The sequence below is a fragment of the Myzus persicae genome, unplaced genomic scaffold, assembly GCF_001856785.1.
Source record: "Myzus persicae strain clone G006 unplaced genomic scaffold, MPER_G0061.0, whole genome shotgun sequence".
NCBI classification, from domain to species: domain Eukaryota; kingdom Metazoa; phylum Arthropoda; class Insecta; order Hemiptera; family Aphididae; genus Myzus; species Myzus persicae.
This window is the reverse complement of record NW_019104378.1, coordinates 98,553-124,268: the sequence shown is the minus strand read 5'-3', so window position 1 is coordinate 124,268 and position 25,716 is coordinate 98,553. Positions and strand designations below refer to the sequence as shown.

At 30.8% G+C, this 25,716-nt stretch overlaps 4 protein-coding genes across 6 annotated transcripts in view; 2 read left to right on the top strand and 2 right to left on the bottom strand.

Annotated features, from left to right (window-relative positions):
- The first annotated feature begins 5,826 nt into the window (after window positions 1–5,826).
- LOC111041756 (GTPase HRas) lies at window positions 5,827–8,809 on the top strand. Its single transcript, XM_022326157.1, has 7 exons — window positions 5,827–6,269; window positions 7,280–7,328; window positions 7,423–7,451; window positions 7,602–7,686; window positions 7,749–7,891; window positions 8,159–8,319; window positions 8,380–8,809. The coding sequence occupies exons 1-7, from the start codon at window positions 6,239–6,241 to the stop codon at window positions 8,449–8,451; spliced, it is 570 nt and encodes a 189-aa protein (XP_022181849.1). The 5' UTR covers window positions 5,827–6,238; the 3' UTR covers window positions 8,452–8,809.
- A 2,405-nt stretch (window positions 8,810–11,214) lies between these two features.
- LOC111041753 (glucosidase 2 subunit beta-like) lies at window positions 11,215–19,475 on the bottom strand. Its single transcript, XM_022326153.1, has 9 exons — window positions 19,230–19,475; window positions 18,250–18,462; window positions 17,056–17,240; window positions 14,938–15,116; window positions 14,789–14,867; window positions 14,402–14,657; window positions 13,665–13,855; window positions 13,432–13,581; window positions 11,215–13,277 (listed from the first exon to the last, which is right to left on the bottom strand). The coding sequence occupies exons 1-9, from the start codon at window positions 19,342–19,344 to the stop codon at window positions 13,131–13,133; spliced, it is 1,515 nt and encodes a 504-aa protein (XP_022181845.1). The 5' UTR covers window positions 19,345–19,475; the 3' UTR covers window positions 11,215–13,130.
- On the bottom strand, window positions 15,124–17,049 carry LOC111041755. The gene is made up of 2 exons (XM_022326156.1): window positions 16,118–17,049; window positions 15,124–16,036 (listed from the first exon to the last, which is right to left on the bottom strand). The coding sequence occupies exons 1-2, from the start codon at window positions 16,515–16,517 to the stop codon at window positions 15,663–15,665; spliced, it is 774 nt and encodes a 257-aa protein (XP_022181848.1). The 5' UTR covers window positions 16,518–17,049; the 3' UTR covers window positions 15,124–15,662.
- A 5,173-nt stretch (window positions 19,476–24,648) lies between the features above and the next one.
- The window catches only part of LOC111041758 (voltage-dependent calcium channel subunit alpha-2/delta-3), a 48,616-nt gene continuing 47,548 nt past the window's right edge, over window positions 24,649–25,716 (top strand). For all 3 annotated transcript variants that reach the window (XM_022326162.1, XM_022326161.1, XM_022326160.1), the window contains exon 1: window positions 24,649–25,205. In XM_022326162.1, coding sequence (XP_022181854.1) covers window positions 25,072–25,205 — 134 coding nt within the window. In that variant the 5' untranslated portion in view covers window positions 24,649–25,071. The remainder of the gene's footprint in view (window positions 25,206–25,716) is intronic.

The window sequence follows — 25,716 nt, the reverse complement described above, 5'->3', positions numbered from 1 at the left end:
AGTGGTTATTTATAATATTTAAAAAAATAAGATTCTTATTATAATGTGTAATAAAAAATGACCATATTATTCATAATAGTATAATAAATATGCTTTTAATTATTTATTACCTTTTATAGCAGGGGTGGGTCTAGGTATAAATTGTGTGAGTAAGTGCATGCTCTTCATATTACAAATTTGTAAGGGCCCGCTGGATTTTTTTGCCACGAGCAATCAAAGTTTTAGTTACGCCACCGGTTCAAATTCAATTTCTTAGTATATTTATCAGTAAATAATGCTATTTTATCGACTTTTATCAGTTTGTAGGAATGTCTCTCATTTGCTAGGAATATTTTAAATATTGTATTACGATGTAATATCTAGATCTATATCGTTTATGGTAGAATTGATTGGCCCAATGCATATTTTGTGAAGTATATGTATAGGTAAGTTCTGAAACAAATTTGAACAACAATTTCTAGATTAATTGTTCCTTAACAATAAGGTAGCAAGATATTATTGCGAAGTCAGCTATGGACAGGGGCGGCTCCAGGGGGGACCCTAGGGGCCGTGGCCCTCTCCCAAGCCCGAATTTCTAAATATTTTATACAGTTCAGAACAAAATATAAAAAAAAACCTATTATAGTATCGAAAGTTTTCTGAAAATGATGACTTAGCCCCGCCCCCCTAACCATGTCTCTGAAGCCACCACTAGCAATGGAGGGGCATTCTGCAGAAGCTTGAAGGTTTAGATTGGTGACCGGTAGTGTTGAAGAGGTGTCGTGTGTTTTACATTTAAAAACGGGATTATAACTGTTATTGAGTAAACAGGTAGTTTTGTAGTTTTGAAGGTGGTTGATCGTTTTTTTAAACTTTTGTAACAAGGTCAACAGAGCAGTGACCTTATTCCACTATGTAGGCTCCTGATAATTAGTCATTAGGTACCCTAAAGGGCCTTAACGATAGTGGCAAGAGTATGAGGATTATGGAAGCAATGAGCATTTGCTGTGGCCTGTGACCAAGTAAACTAAGATAACATTATAATTTAGACTTCCACGAGGGAGGATAATCTGACTTAGACGAGAAATTAATATTATAGTATATCGGTAAGTTATATTATAGTGTTTTTGAATGCGGAGTAGGTACCCAGATGTTGATGTTTTCACATAGATTGGCAGTGGGGCCCGAGAATAATCAATGGCACAAAAATGTGTTACTTTGTGGGGTAGAAAAGCCAATTGGACAAGTACATTTTTGGGGGGGCAAGCATAACAATTTACTCCTATACCAATAATAATAATAATAATTAACAATTATATGAATTAGGTATATAGGTATCAGTAAACACCTCTGCTTATAAGTATACATAACATATGTTATTTTGTACACACAAATTCTATTTGTATATATCTCTACTGTCTCTGTATGACTGTATGTTAGTGGTAAATTATAAGTTCAAAATGTGATTCCTAATTATTCAGTACTAATTGTTCCAGATAAAGTATCTCAAAAACTTTGCAGCCAGCAGCCATAGCAGAATACATTTTACTGACAAATATATATTTATTATAAACATATTTATATAACTATTTTTTTAAATTAATTTATAATATATTTGTTTAAGCCAACAAAGTAAAGTTTAGTTGTAAGTCTTACAACTTACCTACTATAAATACTACCAAGTACCAAGTCTTATTTTTAACGATGTTTTGATATTTTGTAAGTCACTTATTATAAGTATAGTAGGCCGTACTTACTAGTTACTTCTCATGTTGAATACTGATTAGTAAATAAAGATATATAATATAATTTGCTGAAATCGTGTGTATTTTAACTATTTAAATTATCTGGATAAATTTGAATTAATCAAAAGTAAATTAAACATTTATAATATTACTATAGTTACTTTATATTACTTATATACACATTCTGATTTTTTGGATTTTTGGTACTATATATACCTATTTAAGTAGTGTCCTGGCTGTGGTGATATAAATTTCTGTTTTTATAAAGAGAGCCACCCTTACTTAGGTATTGTAATCTATCTAGTGGATACATTTTCTAAAAATGTTGTATTCAACAAATTCAAAATTCTATTAAGTAATTTTTCGGTAATTGACATGTTTATGGATGATTATCATAAAACATGGTTTTACAATTAGAAGTTTAAAATACACAGGATTTAGTTAATTTGTGATATTATTAGACCGGTTTTATAAATTATAAATACTTATGCGGGATTAATAAAAATAACTAAAAATTGAATATCCATTATTACCCCCATTATCGTGGACAATTATTATTCCTTAGGAGATACAGAAAGTTAAATAACTCAAAAACGATAAAAACTCATTGAAGTTTTGATTTTGGTATGCGTTAAAATGTTCAGAAAAATTATCCTCTAAATAATTTACAGTTAACAGGGGGTCCTCATTTGAAAATATAAATGTATATCAACACAGAACACTCCTTAAGTAGAACAAAAAAACCCAAACATTTTAAAATATGGTTTATAAGTTTATTAAAAAACGTTAAATATCAGAATTTGAATAAATTTATTATATTAAAGAAAAAATGGGGCTAGCATCTTCGGTGAATCACTCGGCTTATAGTTATTGGTTTATTGCCTATTAGTTATTACATTTTATAATAACATATTATTATTCATATTATACATCGAAATACGAATTTCAATTTGAAGTCATAGATTTTAATATTGTACGCGTGGTATACCTACTATACCTACCTATTATATATATAAATATAATTAACTTTACAGCTCAGTGCACTAGAACAACGCAGGAAGCGATCTGACTATATGCGCAGTAAAACTACTCACTATACTCAGCTGTATAGTAGTTGTCGAGTGTCCTTGTCGTTGAGTAAATCACTGTAATTGATGTGTTTAATTTGAATTTAATTATCAATCATCATTCATTAGGTACATATGAATAAGAACGATTTTGAACGGAGAAACACTATTGACTATTTAGTTACCTACAGTTATTTTTAGCCTTTTAGGTATATAGGTACAATAAGTAGTGTACTTTTAGTCGAACTAATATAGGTACTAAATAATAATGTACCCACATTTTATATTTATCTACGGTTACAACAGTCCTTACAAAGTATAAATAACTAACATTGATAGCTGATGATAAATTGTTATTATATCCATTTTATTTTATGGTATACAAATCTGTATTGGAACAAATATTTCGGGGATCTTATACCTATGTATTTTTGTTAAAATGAGTTATGTTTAGTGTATTATTATTTTGTACTTATATTATATTTTATTATATACTTATTATGTACAGCATAAAATAAACCTGTATAAATGTATGTACTATTATTTATTTTGATAAAATAATTTAATAATATAATAATGAAAGAAAAGACAGATGGTTGTCAATCAGTAGCACCACCGGCAGGTGAATTTGACAGGACTAGAGTAGGTTCCTAGGCGCTCATCTTTTTAGCCATCTGTTAAGATTTTTAGGGATAGTGTGAGAGGAGAGCAATTTTAATAGTGGATTTTGATGGTTTAAAGTCCTTTGGTAAAATGAGGTGTAGTGACTTGTTGCTAGCTGATTTAGTGTTTGAATTTTGAGTTTTTTTTGTGGGGATTAATATTCGTTATACCTATACCATGGAGCGGAGCCGATTTGACTGAGACAAATAGACTAAAATGCATGGAGCGTTTTAATATTTGAGGGTTCGGCTGAACCTAATACTTGGATGATGGATTTCATTAAGCCTGATGGTTCATATTATAGATTTATGTATGGTAAGTTTGTAGGTAGTTGATAATTTAGATAGGATAAAAGGACGAGGCAGGTTGAGTCTGAAATTAGCTGATTTTTGTTCAGATTTTGGGTGAGGAGACCAGGTCAAAAGCTTGTTAAATACATTAAACCTTTAAGAAAGAACACACCTCGGTGGCTGGCTTCTGCGCATGGGCGTGGCTTTGGAACAAAGTACTGGCTTTGCACATCGACTTGGTAAGGGAAGTATCTGACAATGAGTCTGACCGTTACCGACCAAAACTGGTCGACGCCGAGGTCTGTTCTTATTTAGAACAGAGTACCTATAGATATTTTACTTCCGACATGGTAGGAATGATGTGACTGTTAGTTTGACTCGTAGACGTACCGACTCTTAGGAATGATAAGAAATTTATAAATGATGACTTGGTTTGGTTGATTTGTATCTTAATCCTAACGGTTGTACTTATATTTTTACAAGTTTAGGTTAGGTTATATGTTGGTTTTGGATATATTTGGAGACAATTATTTTTCTTTTTTAGAAGCCATGATTATTGTATCATCGGTGTGCGTACCAATGGATTTAAAATGGGATTTACAAGTATCCTAATCAAAAATTAAATTTTCAAAAAAGGTGAAAAGTAGCTTGAGGAATTTTAGGCTATTTTGAGAAGTAGCCACTTAAAGTTAATAACTACGAAGTTTATAAGTATGATTTTAGAAGGCGATAGTATGTAGTAGGGAGACTTTTTTAATTTGAAAAGAAGACCTCGGGCCACATCCAATCAATGGTATGTGTCACATATAGAAAAACAACTAAGTAGACGAGCAGTATAGTTTGTTTTCCATGCTTGAGGATAGATTTGCAAAATCAAAGGTGTGATGGAGTTGGCGGATTATATGGTGGTTTCCAAACCGGTGATTTTAAATGATTTTATGATTCGTGGCATATCAGATAAGTCTCTTTAAGATAATTATTTCAATTGACAATATTGGTAATAGACTAATTTATTTAACTAGACTAGATGAATGTTTTCAAACTTTAAATCCCTTGTAAAATATGACAACCCAGTGTAGTGAATTGAATATAATTGGTAGGTGAAAGAAGTATAAGGAATAAGGATTATTTGTGAGATTCTTAACAATTATCTCTTGTGTAACCTAAGTTAAAAATTTTAATAATTTGAAGCTGGTGTTTTTGGAACAAAAATGTTTTGTTCTATAGATCAACAAAGGCGCCCAACATATTGTTATCATTGAGTCACTATTGGAGGAATATGCGTTATCGTTATCTATTCTATGATATGGGTGTGTTATCATCGACAGACCGTCGTTGGCCGTTGCCACCTGTCTTGCCAGTGTGACACGAATGGCAAATGGTAATCAGACACGAATCCACGATCGAAAACTCTTCTCTCAGATTTCACCCACTAATCGCGAGCCCCACCGCACGCAACTTAGAACTTTCATTACTTAATACCTACTACTTGTTGACTGAAGTACGAGTGTACGATAATGTTGCATTTATATTGTTAGTAACATAAATTAATATTAAAACTTCAATAAATATAACTATAGATGATATAAAACAACGTTGCCCCTTGCCACCAACCACGACAGTGTCAGTCGACTTTACGTCATCGTTGTCGTCGTCTCGGATAGTAGGTACTATAGGTAGAAACTAGAAACTGTAGTCTCTTGACTTATATAGTTTTATGGTAGCAACTTGCAGTTGAATAAATTATCGTGTCGGAAGAATTTTTTTTCCAGTCTGATGTTTACGATTTTTAAGATCGTCCGTCCGAACAGGGAATAATGAAAATAATTTAACATCACGACGGATCGGCTGCAACAGCTGCATCCTACCGGCTACTGGTGCTTCACAAACGGACACCCATCGCGGTGACGCGGTTGCACGAAGACGACATTTAAAATTTTTTATGATATCACTATATCAGATATATTATTACGTTATCAATGACGAAGACTACGAATTATAGATAACGAGTTACGACGGTCGACGGACAACGACGACGATGGCGACGACTGCGACTGCGACGCTCGCGCCGAGGAACGCACATAGCGGACAGTTGGACAGGCTGCGTGCGCCGTACAAAAGATGGCTGTGCTGTAAACAAAAAATAAATAAATAAATGTCACGCCCCTTTTAGAGAATAATAATAAAAAAAAAAAAGAAAAGAAAGAAGGAAAAAAACCAAAACACCTTTTTTTCCGTCTTCGCACTTCGCTAATCGGTACACATTGCGGTCGGGGTGTGTTTCGCGTATTTTTTCCGCGATATTGTCGTTACCCGTGGTTATTGTCGTTGTCTCCGCGGTCCAAGTCGACGCCGTCGTCAAGCCGAACGCCGCCGCCGACCGGTGTAGCACCGCTCGGGACCAGTGACCACCGACCACAACGCCGCACAAGAGAGCCCTTTGTCTTGCTCTGCAGTTGACGACGACGACGACGACGACGAATAAAATAAAATAATGACTGAATACAAACTGGTCGTCGTCGGTGGTAAGTAGTTGTTGCACTACCCACGAACTTAGAGTGATTGTGTGTGAGCAAATCCTAAGCCAACGCCAATCTCCAAAAACCCCGTCATAGTGTAGGTATCTTGTACGGGCCAATGTACCTGGCGTCTATCGAAATTGCACGACTTGTTCTGCGTAGATGGCCATCTTTTAGCGTTTGTTGACTCTTGACGAATGCTGTTATTGGCTGTAAGTCGGTGGTATTATGCTTTTTACTCTTGATGATTTCAATTGAAGCTTCTTTCCTTTCTGATATCTATAAACCAACAATCACCCCTTACAATTTGACCAGGACACTCGATTTAATTCACTCACATATTACCCAAACTATCTAGACCATTAAACACTAATCTTGTATGAGCTTTTAAGGTCTTGTAGATCTGTAGATCAACTCCCTGAATGTTATCTCTTAACATTGTTTAGAATAAAATTTGAAACATTTATATCTTTGGTTTTCTTTCGGTTTAAAGTTTTTTTACAATACTTATTGTGCATCCTATTGTTTTATCAATTTTACAAAATACATTTACACTGCATAAAATTAAGAGTAATTTTTTGATTTAGGTCAGTATTAAAATATAATTATTCATTTGAAACTATTCTTCACATTAAAAACTTCATCATCATTTACCTATATCTTAATGTTTACTTTGTCTACTACTATTATTTATTGGTTGTAGTCATTGGCTAGATTTATTACTTTTGATTATTATTCAAAGGTGTAAGAATGTTTGTGTATGTGAAATAATTTATAATCTCTATTTCATTTATGAATAGTTATATACTAATAACAGAAACTTCATAAAAACATATATATTAGTCAGTTTCATAACCTATGTATACAGTTGTCTGTATATCTGCCAACAAGTTGTATATTTTACAAAAATATTAAATTGCAAAAATTATTACCTATGCTTTAAGTAGCTTTATATATATATTATTATGTTTTATTATAAATTATTCTTAATGCATTAAATTATGTTCTGTTTTCAGCTGGCGGCGTTGGTAAAAGTGCCTTAACAATACAGTTAATACAGAACCAGTATGTTTTTTTTTTTTTTTTAGTTACCATAATTTAAAAATCTTACTATTCTTTTAGTTAAAAGTCAACTTATAAGTTAATTTTTATTTTTCAGCTTTGTGGACGAGTATGATCCAACGATTGGTTAGTTTTATATTAGTTTTTATTTTATTTAGGGAAACCTAAGTAGGTAATTATTTTGTTGACCATTTTTTAGATAGTACATCTTACTTTAATACTTTATGAAGAATTAGAATTAAAATCTATATTAATGATTTTGCTGTTTATTTTCAGAGGATTCTTATCGTAAACAAGTAGTAATTGATGGAGAAACGTGTCTTCTTGATATTTTAGACACGGCGGGTCAAGAAGAATATAGGTAAGTTATTATTTTATGTAATTTGTGAATTCAAGAAGTTAATAATGTATATTTTTTTTTAGTGCTATGCGAGATCAATATATGAGAACCGGTGAAGGTTTTCTTCTTGTATTTGCTATTAATAATACCAAATCATTTGAAGATATCAGTAATTACAGGGAACAGATAAAACGAGTAAAAGATGCAGAGGATGTCCCAATGGTTTGTAAGTATCAAAGTCATCATTCTTTGAACTCTTATCATGTTGTAAATTATTAATGCTTTTGGAATTATATTCATTTATCACAATATTCAGATTTTAAACATACTTAAAGTTTTTTTTTTTTTTTTATTGGTACAGCATCAGCAACTCAGGTTATTAGCTTTAACTTAAAGTATTATCTATTCAGATATTTAAATTCTGATAAATTATAAATTGTGTTTTAAATGTGGATTTTTTAATTATCTTCATTCAATCTACTTTGATTTTCAGTGGTAGGCAATAAGTGTGATCTACAAAGTAGAGCGATAGATGTTAAAGCAGCATCTGATTTAGCTAAACAATATGGTGTACCATTTATTGAGACATCAGCTAAAACGAGACAAGGTGTTGATGAAGCGTTTTACACTTTGGTTAGAGAAATTAGGAAAGATGTAAGTTGTTATTTACTAGTGTATATGTATAAGTATTATAATTATTTATTAATCTTATAGAAAGAACAAAGGTTGCGAGAAAAACGTAAAGCAAAACCAAGAAGGAAACGCAAGCACTGTTACCTCTTTTGAATATAAGTGAAACAAATGGAATTTTTTTATTTAAATTAAAAAAGGACCGAACAAGAGTGTCCTCGTTGTATTTTAATTAATGTTAACACACTTTAGGCTCAGGAAAGTGTGTTTTCATCATTTATAATATTGTTCAGTTAAAAGCATGTATTGAATATATTTATTTGAATGATAAACAAAAAAACATAATAACTTTCGGAACCCCGATCAATAGAAATTTATGTTCAAAGAAAGAACATTATACAGAGGACCCCTTTAACAAGCTGACATCTTGTTTTGAGATCCGATTTTAATATTGCTATTTTTATCGTCTTATTATTAATAAAAATTTAAAAAATATATATTTTTAGTGTTATTCGATTATCTAAAATATTTTCCTGCCCCATTTATTTTTCTCAAAATCGTGCTTCCAGTATTCATAGGAGCTATTGATTTGTGCATAGGCTTTACTACAATTTATTATTATTATTTTCTTAGTAAATAGGTACGTGATTGTATTGTTTAAGAGAACGCTAGAAAGGCATTCGTTGTCTAGCTTAAAAGTGTGTAACATATCATATTTACTCTCAGCGGATCACGTTTAGATTCATTAATTTTAAAAATTAGTGTGTTTGGCTTATGAAACTTGTTGGTAAGAACATTATCTGTGTTTGTATGTGGGTTGTTTACAAAAGTTCAATTTTTTTTCACAATTTTTGTTTATGTAATATTCCATGAATTAAAAATGCTTATAACTCATTCAAAAGCTGAATAATCATAAAAACCTCACTCACAGACCATGTTTTTACCATTAAGTTTCATGATAGGTCGATTCACTCAAATTTTTAAACTAACCAGGCTAAATGTGATCTGCTGAGAGTAAATTTGCTATGTTACACACTTGTAAGACAGAGACACAAATGCCTGTGTAGTGTCCTCTCGAGAGGACACCTACCCGCATTTTCTTTGTCTTACAAACGCATACTATAGAAAATTGAAGCTCTAGATAATTTGTTTAAGTGGACGCTATATCTGTGTTGTCTCCGTCTTACAAATGTACATTGTAACAAAATCTGCTGTACGCTTGATAGACTCACTCAGGCTGTAGTGATAGTTAAGATTCCAAATTAATATACATCATAATTGAGAACATTGAGCATAATCTGTGAAATATTGTTTTTTTAATTTTATTTTTGATATCACTAATACGAAAAAAGTTTTTATAGTTTAAAAATCCATTATTGTATTTTTTAAATTTGAATAACTTTTTTGTAGTTCTGCTATCGAAAAAATAAAAACTATATATAACAGCCAAAATTCTTTTTTATGTGGTGAAAAATAACATTTCTTGGTTATGATTGTAGCATTCTCTGTTCTTTCCCTCTCAATACAGTTTTTGCTATGTTCTACATTTGTAAGACTGAGACAACACATTTGGATGTCGCGTCCTCTTAAGAGGAGATCAGCGCAATATTTGTTTTTCTCTCAAGGTATGGTTTCCAAGGCACAGCCAGTCGGTGCGTCTTGCCTCAGGGACGTGCCACAACGACTGCTCTGTTATGGAACAGTATTATGGTCCCTACCACCAACGACTATACTAGTTCTCAAGCAGTATTTGCTGCAGCTGGTTTCAGTGATTGGCCATCGCGACTCATGTGTGATGTAGACAAAATGCATTTACATTATAAAAATTATAAATGATATTTTTGAGGGTACCAATGACATCGGTTTTTAATTTTATTATTATTTGACTTAATATGAAACATAAAAAATTAATGTTGTAAATTTAAATGGATATTAAATTGTTTTGAGACAATATTTAGACAAATTGATGCATTGTAATTGTTGATTTTACTCCTAAGATCATTCAAAACCATAAAAAAAATGATTTTGTGTATGCATTTTGTCCATGTTGCGTGTGGGGGAGAGAAAAAAAGCAAACGGGGTGCTGACTTCCTCTTAACTATTAAGATTAATTTTAGAGTGAATTGACCTATTATTAAATTTAGTAGTAAGATTATTATCTTATGAATAATAGGTTTTTTTATACTACAATTTTAAAGTGAGTTATGATGTTGTAAATTGTTTGTACACTGTAAAATCTTCATTGCTCATTCAAAAGTAAAATATAAAAAAAATTACCCTTTGATATTCACCAGATAATATTTTTACTTTTAAATTTGGTGACAGGTTAATTCACTCAAAAATTAAACATAACTGTGTTTAATTAATTATTAAGATCATACTAATTGCTATGTTATGTGTTTGTAAGACAGATAATGCATGCAGGTACGGTGTCCTCTTAACATCAATAAACAATATTGTTGATCATATCTTTTGAACGGTTAACTGGTTTAACTACTTTATTTTCTTTTTCTTTTTACTTAAATTATAGTATAAAATCAACGAAATGCAATACTTTAATTATTTCTAGTTAGAATGTATATCATTTTTTTAAATTACAAATACATTTGGTCAATATACAACTATGTTATAATTCCTGTTCAAATTATTTTTACTTATTTTTTAGAAGATTTCTATTTCCACTCTGCCTTGTGATCAGAAGTAGCATATGTATATTTTATTGATAATTGTTTTTTTTTCATATATATTATATATAATAAAATATATGTTTGACCTGATCAGAAGGTGCAGATGACTTACAGGGATTATAAGTAGGACATCCGTGCCAAAACTATACTCACTATTCAAGTATTTATTTCTTAAGTCTTATTTTTTATACACGCCTAATATTAAAATATTCATTATGATTGTAGTTGTTTCAATTTTATTATTATTTATTATTATTATTTTTTTTTTTTAACGATAATTTTTTTTTAGTTAAATTGTTTAAAATACAGGACTAATACTTAGTGAAAGAGACCTCTGGCCTTTGGGGATAATTTTATTATTGCAAAAGAACAAAACAAACAAGTACTATAATTAAGTTTACTATTTCAACAAAGGCCTCATTGGACATTTATAATACTCATAATTTGACTACATTATATATATTGTAATTTAACGAGCTTTTCATGTTGAAGTTCATGTTCAATCAAGATGTTAAAAAAATCATTTTTTTATTAGTATTTTTATTTAATTTTTTTAATTTTTGTGATCATTATATTAGGATACAATCAGCATGTTATTACCAAAACTTATTATAATATAATGCTATCTGATAATATATTTAAAAAAATGTGATTTTTGATTCCTTTAAAATGTGTGATTAATGAATTAATATCTTATATAACCTTGGTTTCTAATTTATTACTGCATTTATATGAAGCTATTAAATTCGTTCATACATATCTTGGAACAAATTTTAATGAATTTTTTGTTTAAATGTTAATACCTGAACACCCAAAATATTTTAATTTTTATGTTATACATATGCCTTATTTGACTATCACAATTTAGTTTAAACTGTTTATTTAATGCGAGCTTATGACAATTGATGGTAATAACTGATAACTATTAGAACTAAACTATTCTTTACAATGTTTTAATGGCTTCATATGAATAAATATAGTATATAATATTATGAAAAATGTAAGTTATTTCCAAGTTACAATTGAAAATGCATGTAGGTAACAAACTAATTAAACACAATGTTTGAAATCAATAGATTATGTTAAAGACATAAATTCTTACACTTGAGTTCTAATAAATAATTATACATTGCCCATAATATGAGCAAGTAGAGCAAAGAACTGACATAAATGATGTACACAAATACTATACAGATTATTATCAGATAATAATTTTCTACCGATTTAAACATTAAATAATTTATAGCTTGATGGCATTCAAAGATTTTTCTAAGCGTTTCAGGTAATAAAACTGTGTTTTGTTTTTCAGTTTGAAATAAAGTTTTGAAGGCTATTTATTAAGAAGCAAAAGTTCTGGCAATTTCTAGTCATGTTACGCATAGACCATACATAAATTTAAATCAAACCATTTCAATGACCAGAAATTACTAAAGGAAAAACAACCATTCCTCATTGAATAGTTAGATTTTGGTACTTATTTTCTTGAAAGAGAAAACGCTATAATTTTTTTTCAGGTCACACTGGACTTACCTGGATTTTAAATAACACCAGGAAAATAGATTTCAAAAGTAAGTGAATATTTAGATGATTATTACAACTTTTGAAAATAGAGTTTTTTAAATCTGATTATTTCAAGGGGCATACACTTTTTCTTGTTTTGGAAGTTGTATAAAATACACATCTGCTCCAGATTTGTGTATATTTTTTTTATAGTCTTTAATATTAAAATAATCAGGCGTGTACACAAAGGGAGACTAGAGATTCAACCCCCTCCCCCAAAAAAAAAAAAAAATGTCAGAAGAATTATTAAATATTTTTATAGAGTAAAAGTGGAAACATATAAAACCTAAAACGGCTAAGCCCTTCTACCCCTAAATAATAAGTTTTTTGTACACCTGAAAATAACAATAGTTTTAAAAATATGGAATTTATTTAACTCAAGTAATTTAACTAACAATTTTATTTTATCAATAAGAGGGGTAACATAGTATAGTATATTTGATATCATGACAGTAATTATTTATACATTTGTAGTACTATTACTAATATGTATTATGTACATTATTTTATAAACATTTGAAAATTCTTAATTGATGAGGAATAAAAATCACTTTAGCACAATAATGGTTTAAGTATATGTATTGATGGCTATAATTCTTCCCTTTCAAGTTCTCTTAGATATTTAGTGTCTTGTATCACACATACTGAAGGTAATTCAAATTCCATTAAGTATTCACATCGGTTAAGCTCTGATACTGATATAAGTTTAGGTTCTAAGCCACAACTCAAGTGAACCTGTTTTGAAAATGACAATTTGACATCAATACCAATAATAATACAATTGTAATTATCTGATGTATTGATGTAATATGTGTTAATAATATTTATACACAATAATACCAAGAACAATTATTAATGCTAGAGTTCCGAACAGGTGACAAAGACTTACATAAGCAAACCTTTGATAATGATTCAAACAGTATTGTCCTCTATCATAAAGCATAGTATGATATTGAGGTTCATCATTGATAAAGTTTGTCCAATCTTTCCAGACACCCAAGTTTACTTCAGGTCCTCCCTTTATTGGCCTTTGAGTTATCTATAGCAAATACACACAGTAACATCCATTTAATACTATTTCCAACAATTTAATTTACATTTAAAATAAATACTTTGTCTCACCTTTTCAAATAGACATAATTTATATATGTATTCATCATTAGTTAGTTCATAGCACTGTCCATCTAAAGCAGCAAATTCGTCATCAGGACCAAAATTTTTACTTATTGATTTTTGTAATGCATATAGTTGTTTTTGAAGGTCTTTAACTGTTCTGTCCGCTTCTTCGAATCGTTCATGAGCTTTTTTTGATTCTGAAATAACAATCAATAGTAAATGTGTATAACATGTATCACAAAAATTACATATTCATCTATAGTAGACATGATAAACGCACTACATTTTTCTTTGGACATGTGCAGGACAATTTTAAAATTAAGTAAAAAAAAAAGAATTGCTTTAGTGGTATTTCATTCAATATTTTTAGCCTAATTGAAATTTAATGATTTACATACTTGACCTACAGTCTACACTGACTACACTATAGGTACCATAATTCTTAATTATACCTACATCATTTTTATGAAACACAATATATTTTTCATAATTTATTTCATTATTTGTTTTATAGAATAATTTTCACAAATATTTTAGTCATCTAAAGTCAAAATTATTTACGTCGTTAATTTTTAATCTAGGTCTAGTCTACATTATGCTCCTAATGAGTAATGACAGAGATTGGTTGATGCTCTAGCAATGGCCTAGATTATACATTTTATAATTCTCAATTCATTATCTGATTTTGGATTGATAAAGAATATAAAAAATTATTTAGAAATTGTACAGGTATAATAAATTACCATCAATTATGATTTTGGTTTTTTCAGTATATAATAATTTATTAATTCTTACAGCTTCAATATCTTCAATATTATATTTTTCAATTTCATTATTGGAATTATGATTAAAATCTTGATTTAGGATTTCTTTTTTGACGTTTTTAACTAAATGTTGTTTTTCGTCAAAAGATTTTGTAAAAATTAACAGGTTTACACGATTCCAGCCATTTGACAAAAAATCTTTTAGATCAAATTCCTTTTTATTTTCCATAAAGTACTAAATAAATGCAATAAATATTTAAAATTAAGAAAAGAGCATATGTTCAATAACTAAATGAATAAAATACTAGGTGTATTTTGCTTTAATTTATATGTTAATAATTTAATTTATGTAGGTATTTAACTTACATAAATTTCATCTTGTGAAACCAAGCCATCTTGGTTTTGATCAAAAATACTATAAGCAATTACTTCTTCCACTTCAATTCTAAATACAATTTTTTCATCTTTATTTTTAGTACACATAATTTAGTAATTTAATATTAAATTAATTGTACTTATTGTTTTTGTTAATATCAATTTCATTAAATATTTTGATTGCTTTATTTTGTTGATTTGATTTTTCCTCCTCTATTGCTTTTTCTTCTTTTTCTTTAGCTATTTCTTTGTCATTAAACATACTACTTCTATTAAACTGAGCTTCTTTTGTTTTGGTTAAGAGGTAGGGAATCCTATTCTAAAGAACAAAAATTGAAAATATTAAAAAATAACTTGTTCTATATTTGTAATGCTATGATAGAATTGTTACATACAATTTTTCTAAAAAAACGGTTAATTTACAAAACTTTGTAAATTTTGGTTATTTTCAATAAAATAATCAATCACAAATATTTGATAATTAGTTCTAATATATAATTATCTATTCTTATCAGAAAAAACACCTAGATTTTCACTTAACTGCTGATCTTAATTATAATGCATACATTTTGTCTATTAGTCCATAGTTTTAAGGTGTTTGAGTTGTTATTTTTTTTAAACAGAAATCATCTGAGTTAGTTCGAGAAGAACAACGATCACGGCAACATGGCTCATATTGTTGACCATTTAATGCACCTACCTCATGAATCTTTCAACAAGCTTCTAGCCCAATGTATGATTACTGCTATATAATTAAATTTTATTAAAACCTCTATATATTAACTTATTCTGTACTTTTGGCCTCTATCCATTATTAATTAATATAATTAAACTTAAATGTGGTAGAATATTTATTAATCCATTTTTAATCACAACACTCTTTAATACATAAATCATCATTTGATGAAAATGTAACTTCTTTTGTATATGTTCCTGGTTCAGTGTAGTAATAATTGTATGTCGTTTGATGATCTATTGGTTTTTTTGTTGTTTGGCAATCGTAATTAGTCTTAATATTTGAATTATTTGAATTTCTGATCCAATTTTTATAATTTATATTATTTGTTGTCATTGTTTCCATTTTTTTTGTTGGGGTAATGTAAGTACTTTTAGGTTTGTAAATGTCAATATTCCTTTTTTCCATTTTAGAATCCTTATAAGATGTTTGATAAACTGTAGATTGAATATCAGTTGGGATATTTGACTTAAAAACACTGCAAGGTTTTTCATAGTGTTTACCTATTTATTTAAATTTTAATATTTTAGTTTATTGTTGTACCTAAATAAATATTATATTAAACTATATTATGAACTCTTTACTTTGAGGAGTAATGTTTTTTCTTTGAAAATCAAATTGTTTAGTAGTATTTAAGTTTATAGCACCACGTCCAATCAAATCAGAACAGTCTCTTGGTTTTTTAATATCCAACTCATCTGAAATCCTCCATTTTTTGTAACTGGATTGTTGAATAGTTTCTGATGGATATTGAAAACCAAACTTTAAACTATCTTCTACGCAGTTACTTTTTGAAGATGAATTTATCTTTATAAATTCATTAATGGGGTAATTCTTATAAGATAATTTTTGTTCAGTTTTATACTGCATAGGAATATCTGGACGAATATAAGTTCCATGTTTTGCATATGATTTACCTCTTGGTGGTTGTACATAAACATTATGGTGAATACAAATTTGATTTTTACAATCGCATTTGTTCATGTTGTATAAAAAAAAAAAATGTTCATATACAGATAAATTAAAAATTAAAATCAGTTGCTAAGTAATTTGTATATTTAAATAATTATAGTTTGTAGGTACCTATACCAACATGTAACTTATAATCTATAAGGTTCTTTTGTTTAGATAATAGGGGCCAAGGGGACTATATATTATGTTTTACACTTTTAAATGAGATTGGCTCATTCCTATCTTAAATAAATAAATTCAGTAGTAAAATACTCATTTTGTTCTGTTTTTGGTAATTTATTCAGCTTTATTCCAGTTTTTGTTGAATATAATACCTAATCAAATAGTAGTAAATGTAACAAGGTAAATATTAAAACAAATTGTATAGGTATAAATTTGATATTTATAATAATAATGTTGTTTGATATTTTGATAGGTTGGTGACATGAGTTATAACAGACTATTATACGAGTTTATATTTACTGTTTTATTATTATTGAAATGTGCATGGGTAGGACTATGAGATTATATTTGTTCCAATGTATATATAATATACATCAAATTGTCTTACCTGTTTCTGTAATAAAAGATATTTGCCTTTATTAATAAGCTGTGCTCTTATTTTAAATCCAAGAGCATATAAACTATTTTTTCTATTTGCTTCACTTCTAGCTTCATAGCTAAGATATTCACATGTGTTTTGACAAGCATGTTTTTGGACATTATTAGCCCACTCATCAGACCCATCACAACAATCTGTTTAAAATGTAATGTTCATAATAATGATTAACTAATTTTGAATGATTCTTGATAGATGTTACAATAAATAAAATTGAAAAAGTAAATAATATACTAAACTTGTTTAAATTAAAAGAATACTTGTACTTAGATTGTAGTTGCCTTTTGCCTACAATTGTGTTAAGTATTATTACGTCTCTGGATTAAAAAGCTTCTATTAGTTAATTTTGTATAATATATAATGAAATTCGCATTCCAAATTCCTTTACCACCCACATTTTTTTAAGATAAATACTTAATTATTATTTAATTCAATTTAAAATACTAGAAATAGGATCACAAGCATGAGCCACAGACCTGAATTTTGGGGGATGACTACAATATTTTTAGGCCCTCTCTTAACAAGACATGTCAACAATATGTATGAAGTTATATTATATTCCCTTAGATTTAATATCTATTTCTAAGATAATTGCAATGCTCATTTATTATTTGTACTTTTGTAGTCAATGGCATCTAAAGCTGTAACAATCATAACAAGTTATTCCACAAAATTAAAAATTCTTTACGTTTCATTTTTTTATCACGAAACATGATTTATTTTTTACTTTTTCTTTAGAAAAAAATACATTTTATTCAAGTAACATCAGTTAAAATACAGCCCTCCCCCCGCTCTGGGACTAATTACATTTTAGGGAGCCAATTCCAAAATGTCGGAGGGTGCCCACACACCAGGTAACCCCCCCTCCCCAAGCACACTCCTGTGAATAAGGTAACTAATGCTATTTATTTTTTTAGGTATTTATAATTTATGAAATATTAATATACCTATAAACACAACTCTAACTATAAGAAAAAAATTATTATCTTGCATATAATATAGTTAAAAGATACCTATTGACTATTATAAAAATATTATATATTTTTATTAAGTACCTAAATATACAATTTTGAAGAATTAAAGTCAGAGATTATATTTTGCATATAATGTATATAGTATAATATTATACTTAAGTGTTATAGGTACCACAAATTCCATCATTCACACGTGATGACGGCACAACAAGAGGAAAATGTCCTCTATTTGTACAGTAAAATGTGCCATTTGGACATGCCGAGGTACCTGGTTCATCACTTGCATCAATACAATCACAATAATCATCATTAATATATGAATAAGGAATAGTTAAAGTGCCATCCAAACAAGAGAAGTCCTGGCCATGGGCATATAGTTTGGCACCTACAACACAATACCAATATGATCATGAAAAAAATGATGAATAAGCATGGTCATATTTCTGTTATGATAACGGAATAAATTAATATTTACTGTTTTAATTTTTTTAATTACTTATCTATTATGGATTATACTCAATAAACTTTGACAATTACAATTTCTATGAAATACATTAATAGTTATGTATTAATTAATTTGATATTTAATTTAATTTATATATATATATATATATATATATAAATATAGTCGTCTGTGGATAGAAAGAGTTGACTGAATGAAATTTGGCATTAAATACCTCTACACCCAGATTAAAACCATACCAACTACAAACTATCTAGAAGACATTGAACACCAACCAGACAACAAATAAAGAACATATTTATCTTTATTTTACATTATTTGTTATATTTTTATTTCCCCATTATAAAAACTATAAATACATATGTTGACATAATTAATTATACAAATAAATAAAGAATGCAATGCATTATCCAAAACTGTGTAGGGGGGCGTAGGCATTACATTTTTGTCGACACTGTAAATAATAAAAGAACCTTTTTGTTCTTAGAAAATAACGACAAAGGTACTTACAATAGCTGTCGAAAATATTGTAAGCACCACATAAATTATAGCGTCACATTTCATAAATTTAATAATTGATTTATAAAATGTATAATTTATTATAAATTTATAATCTTACTATTTGCCCAATAAGTACCAATTATGATACATTCAACATTGTATAGAATGCCTAAACTGGCAAAACTTACTTTCTATTGGGATCCCTTTTATGATTTCAAAGTTCCCAACAGAACAATTCGTCAAAACTATTGAATGAAGTATAAGATTAATTATCATAAGAATATCTAAATAGTATGATTCCATTTTGATATGATTTCATTCAATGATTCAAAATCTCAGAATCATTGATTATTATTACGTCTTTGAAGTTTGAAGATGAAGTTGTTGCAGCAGCTCCACCCACGTAGATACTAGATTTGGCACTTATCAGTTATCACGTCGTGACACATTCTGATAAACATAATCTATGAACAGTATGAACATCCGAGGAAGGATGCCGGTCGGTTCGAAAATAATAATTTGGTCTGAATTTAACGTATCCACCAGAATGCGCTCCGTACAGTAATGATGTAGTTTTACTAAGCACCTATATTTTAGACAAGTTGGTTTTTTATTATTATAAATTAAAATCTCCAGTAAAAACTGATAGAATATTTGAATGGATGACATATTGAGGACATAGACGTATTCTATGGTATTACCCAAGACATACATGACGTCTAGAATAATTTATACCACAAAACAAAATAATTATAATTCGTAATACCTATAAATACCTAGCCACCTAGGTAGGTAGGTTGTAACTTGTAGGCATCTATATTAAACTATATTACCTATATAATGTAGGTACCTAATATGTCTGATTAACTACCTCACAAGTATAAATAACTATATCAGTCATAGGTCTTCATCACGATTTACGAAGTTCTTACTTCTCATACAGCTAATATCAGAGTTATAAATTATAATTTATATTATTGGATACCTAGGTAGGTTATTTACTAGCAACTCATACCTATTATTGTAAAACTAATCACTCAACCCACAATCTAAATTAAAATAATAAATACCACTGTAAAACCAATAGGTATGTACATAGCTTGCCCATCAGAATCAAAAAAACTCCGATTTTACAGTTACCTCCCAGGTCCGGACTGGGCAGGCGGGATACCGGGTGGGCCGCTTGTATTCGTAGGGATGTTTTTTTTTCAGGTTTATCGGTTAAGGCTCATCCTGTCGACAGACGTAGACGCATTTTCTAATGCAATCGTATTAAAAAACAGTTCACTCGTGGCAGCTCATGACTGACGGACATGGGTGTGCAACACAATTGAAAATATTAAGTAAATTCCTTAAAATAGACATAAAAAATGTATAAATTGTCAAAAATAGATGCTTGTGTCTTATTATTATCTTCGTTAAACAGTAATCGCTACCTAATCGTAACGCATGTCGGCACCGCCTAAGATGTGCAACAATTTACTATCATTACACGAACTTCCCCCTTATCCGGTGCCGCCAAAATCATAATTGACACAATTCCGCAAAAAAGCTCAAACCTCAACAAATTACTTAATATGTATTAATGTGTATTATAGAGTCTAAACATATATTGTATTTTAAATAAAAATGATAAAATGTCTTTGTACTGACTAATTTTTATTTTTTTTAATTTTTAATAATAATATTAAGTGTTCAAATTCTCAAAATAATAACAATCATTTTATACGAAAATATTTGTTGTTTTTTTTTTTTGGTTGTTTTTATAGGTATTTTTATAAGTGGGCAGATTATTTTTATTTTCCCGGTGGAAATGTTTGACCCAGTCCGGACCTGGGTAGGTATCTGTAAAATCGGAGAGTTTTTTTGATTTGGATGGGCGAGCGATGGATGTACCTATTGGTTTTACAGCGGTATTTATTGTTTTAATTTAGATTTTGGGCTGAGTGATTGGTTTTTCAATTATAGGTATTAGTTGCTATTTATTTGTATCTATCATCAACTTTTGAAACAGCAAAAGTTCTTCAATCTTCAACTTTGATGATGGTTTTTGGTGGTGGTAAATTTAAACTAGTTTTTACAACAAGAGGACGTCATACCCACATAATGTGTTGTCCCCGTCGAACAATTTGTTTCATTCTGCAAAGTGCAAATATTAGAGTGAATTTATCTGTACATTTAACGGTTAGATTATTATAATTATTACTAGGGTCTTAATCTTAAATTATTTATTTTTATATTTATTTTCAAAATATATATTTTTGTTTGTTGTACGCAGGGGGGGTTTACATTAAAAAAAAAAAAAAAAACTAGTAGTGGTCGGCCCCCCCCCCCCCGAAATGAATGGATGATTAATTTAAAACGTAATAGTTATTTTATCTTATAATAAATAATTATTTTAAAATAATGGTAATTATTCTTATTCTTTTAACCCCCCCGAAATTTTTTCCTGCGTCCGCCCCTGTTATTAATTAAGATGTTATTCGTTAGGTGCTGTTACAATAGTTCTACATACATTATATATAGTAATACATAAAATATATAAATTCTAAAGTAAGAAATCAGTAATAGAAACTTAAGTAGTACCTAACCAATAAATAATATTTTAATTGTATAGTAATTACTAATTAGTAGGTATATAGAGATAGACGTATAGTAAATATTAACTATAATAGTAATCAGCTCATTCAATATAAAGTCTTTAAGTCATAAATCACATTAGTCAATTTAATTTATCTATGGAGAATGGACAATCAAATTTCAACAGAAGCTTAAGAGTATTTTTGCTGTATGATTTTTAAATAATTAATATAATGATATGTTTAATAATTAAATTAATTTTAGATTCTAAGTGGAGCGTTGAATGTATTGATTTTACAATGATGTAAAGAGTATGATAATATAAACATTTGGTGAACTTTTCAAGTACCTGAATACCTAAGGTTATTTGCTTTTAATTTATACCATAGGCGCAAATCCCCCAAAAATATTAGGGGGATTTAAGCACCAAAAATGTTTGAGGAAACAGACTAAATTCGTGAGGGGTTATAGACACATAATACATACATTTCTGTTTTCAGATTCCGAAGTATAATATAGAAACAACTGAAATACTCTAAAACCAGTTTTCGACAAAATCGAAAAATAATAATTGTTCAGACTTAAATTTTTCACCAAATTTATATAGGTTTACTATCATATTTTATTAGAACCTTAAATAGTATATATTATTGAGTAGCAAAAACGGGAAGTGAGCTATTTCAGTTGCGCACAGATAATTTTACCACGCCTGTACCGGAAGTTAAGTTTTCAATGACAGTTGAAGCGTTGGAGAGAGACGATTTTCCTTCCAGCTAGTGAAATCCCCATAGTGCTGGGTGGTAAATACTAAATAGTGCTAGACTTGGAAAAATAAAAGTAAGAGGACTCTGTTTAATTTTAAAAAAAAAGTGTCTTCATCACTTTTTAAACGTTATTAAGGAGGGGGGGCTATGCCTAAACCTGCAGAAAAATTTAGGGTTCCGTGAGTTCCCCTTAAAAATAATAGTAGGCGTATGCTAAAATTTCTGAAAAATTAGTTGGTGTTCTCCGTCCCCTTGCGTTCACCCACAAGTCGAGCACTGACGGTAAACTGGTAGTCCCCAAAAGTGCTAGGCTTTGTGTAGTTGAATATTTTCTGAATCTGCTGGTATGAAGGTGCTTGTATTCACTTTGACAGAACTCGTCTGAATATCGGGTGCCCGGGTCTCTACTATATAGGTCTAATGTCCACTACTCCTCTTTTATCGACAAGATAGTGTTGACCCCGTTTACTATCGTATATGAGAGTGCAACGTCCAAGAATGCCATCAACCCACGGTCTTATGATCGGATTCCGATATCTCTTGTCGTTTCGTTATCGACATGGAAGGGCGCAGTTTCTGCTGTTATAATATTTAAATAACGTAGCTATTATATTATTGTCTTGTTAACTTGGTCAATATTTGTTTAATAGTCATATAATCGTGCCTTATACGAGCGTTTCTATTAACGACTATGATTTAGAGTTTTCTATCCGTATATACTTCGCAATGAAATTTCCCATGCCCTATTCTCAGAACTACTTTTAACTATTTTTTTGTTGACCTAGCATAGCTAATGTAGGTACTCATACTTAGATAATCCGTATACGAAATTCTTATGCCTATCTCAAGTATATTGTATACATGTATATTGGCGGGATGTCAGTACAAATCACTTTCTACGCTTGCAATACAAGATCTTGAATATTCTATTGTGTTATTTATATATACCTAGGTATTTTTAGCTTTAGATAGGTAAGATATGTTCGCGAGTAAAAAAGCTAATCTATTGGGTTATTTCTTTTAAAAATTTAATTATCGACAAATGTTTTGTAATTTAATTGTTTTGTACTTGTAACTAACTGGAATTCATGAATGTCGGAGTGAGGCCATTATTATATATTTATTTACTATACACGGTCTGTCATCGTTTTCCAACTAATTCATTTGTTTTCTATTCTTTTTACACACTCTCTCTCTCTCCGTTGTCTATCTAACTATAGGTACTACCTCTCTGACTGTATAATGTATATAAGTGCGTTTTTATACATATATATGTATATGTGTGTGTGTGTGTGTGTGTGCGTGTTGGAAAGAAATTCATTATTCAGAATATTAAGCGCGTAGAACAGCCAACAGACAAATCGCACTTTTCTGTCAGACGGGAGGACGGCTGGCTGGCGTTCCGCTGGTCCATTCAAGGGATCATCACGCGCGCGTTTGTCCCTCGCGTTCAGTCGTTCCCCGCTTCGGCTGGCTGTCACCGACGCGATCCCGTTATAATATATTCTTTAGATGGCTGTGATGGCGACGAATATACATGTTAATGAAAGATTCGCACAAAAGGGACTGGCTTGCGATTAAAAAAGAACGTTTTTGCCGGGTTAAAAATACTTGGTTGTCAAGTTTTAATCATGTTTCTGTTATTATTATTTTTTTCGCATTCTTTCATTTATATATTTTCCGTATCGTTATAATGTTGTCCAATGTACATAATATTTATATATATACATACACAATATATACACTAAGTCTGAAGTCGGCGGCCGTGTCTACGACTTCGTTCTCAATGGCTGTCAACCGCGCGCTTGGCCGTGTAACTATATACGAGTCTACACGTATATACAGGAATTTTGTCGTACACGCAGAGTTCAATTTGTCGCGTTGCCACCGTACCGTCGCATACAGCCTGCCCCGTGGTGGGGGTGTGTGAGGGCATGTTAGCTCCGGGAAGGGATTGGGAGATGGTGATCGGTGTACACATGTGTGTGTGTGTGTGTGTGTGTGTGTGTGTGTGTGTGTGTGTGTGTGTGTAGCGTGTGTTTGGCGCGTGGGGAGGGGGTGCGCCCATCTGTCTGCAGAATCAATATAATAAAAGGAAATTTTCAGTCGGCGGCAGTGACGAGGGAGGGCGCACGCGCCGCCCACGCCTCCTCCGCTACCGCCGCCGCTGCCGCTCCAGACCCCCCGACGACGGTGCCGCCTCCACTCCCGGACGATGACGCCGCCGCGGCACGCCGCCGGATTTCGCGTATAATAATACTTTTACTACTCATATACGCGAGCGTACACATCGCGGACGTGCGCATCTCGTATATTATACCGCACGGGCGCCGCACACACATCCGCCGCCGCCGCCGCCGCCGCCGCCGCAATGGACGACGACTCTTCCTATGTCACCGCCGCCTGGTTGCGTGCCGACGAGTGTCACTGCGACCGTCGTTGTTTCGCCCGCGATTAGTCGTTACTACTGTTAGCCGATTTTATTTTTCGTTTGTCTTGTTCACGCGCCGAAATCGCATCCGTTGGGTTCGTCCGCTCCGTTTTTTCCTGTTCGATCGTGTTGCGCTCGTATCTAATACCTATACGCGGTTGCGACAGGCTCCGTCGTTGTTGTTATTGTTGTTTTTGTCATCGTCGTTGTTATCGTCGTGCGTTCGATTAGTGTGCGTGCCGCGGTCAAATCGCCATGTTTTTCGCCGGCGGTGCGTGTTGTTGTTGTCCCGTCGTCGCCGTCGCGCACGTCTTAGTGTTGCTGATCGCCGTGGTCGTGTCGCCGTTACCCGGCGTCAGGGCACAGGCGGAGGACATACCACACAACGAGTAAGTGATTGGATAACGATTATTATGATGCAATACCATAAAAAATTCATAATTTCGCATTATTATAATTTATAATAATGATATTGTACACACTGCATAGTACACTAAACCTAATAATTTGGTTTAATAAGTCATTTTTATGTAGTCTCGTACTTCTCCAATAGTCAGTTTAAGTGTTTAACCATACGTCAGCTAGTGGTATATATGCTACATTGCTACATTAGTTTTTCAACAAATGGTGCACTGAAAAATGTATTACAAACACACTGATTGTTTGACAATTACCAAGTAGTTGTAATAACAAGAGTTTTAAAATATAATATCTGTGATTTAAAAAAAGGCTTCTTCCTTACTTTAGGGCTTTTATACTCCCGCTCACCCTTACCAACAAACCCATCCGTGTAAGTGTATAATATTTAGAACCAAAACATCCACCACTGCCGTGCGTGTAAATCACTCGCCTTTAGTGTGAACCCATAATTTTTCTTATTTTAGTGATCTAATAAAATAA

Excerpts from the sequence above, each read along its gene's own strand:
- LOC111041755 (XM_022326156.1), bottom strand. The coding sequence starts at position 16,517 with ATGAACAAATGCGATTGTAAAAATCAAATTTGTATTCACCATAATGTT. Across the intron at positions 16,037-16,117 it reads AAAAAACATTACTCCTCAAA|GTAAACACTATGAAAAACCT; the intron begins GTAAAGAGTTCA and ends TTAAATAAATAG.
- LOC111041753 (XM_022326153.1), bottom strand. The coding sequence starts at position 19,344 with ATGGAATCATACTATTTAGATATTCTTATGATAATTAATCTTATACTT. Across the intron at positions 15,117-17,055 it reads ATCTTTTATTACAGAAACAG|AATAGGATTCCCTACCTCTT; the intron begins GTAAGACAATTT and ends TTTGTTCTTTAG. Across the intron at positions 14,658-14,788 it reads TTTCACAAGATGAAATTTAT|TACTTTATGGAAAATAAAAA; the intron begins GTAAGTTAAATA and ends GCATTTATTTAG.
- LOC111041756 (XM_022326157.1), top strand. The coding sequence starts at position 6,239 with ATGACTGAATACAAACTGGTCGTCGTCGGTG. Across the intron at positions 7,329-7,422 it reads ATACAGTTAATACAGAACCA|CTTTGTGGACGAGTATGATC; the intron begins GTATGTTTTTTT and ends TTTATTTTTCAG. Across the intron at positions 7,687-7,748 it reads GCGGGTCAAGAAGAATATAG|TGCTATGCGAGATCAATATA; the intron begins GTAAGTTATTAT and ends ATTTTTTTTTAG.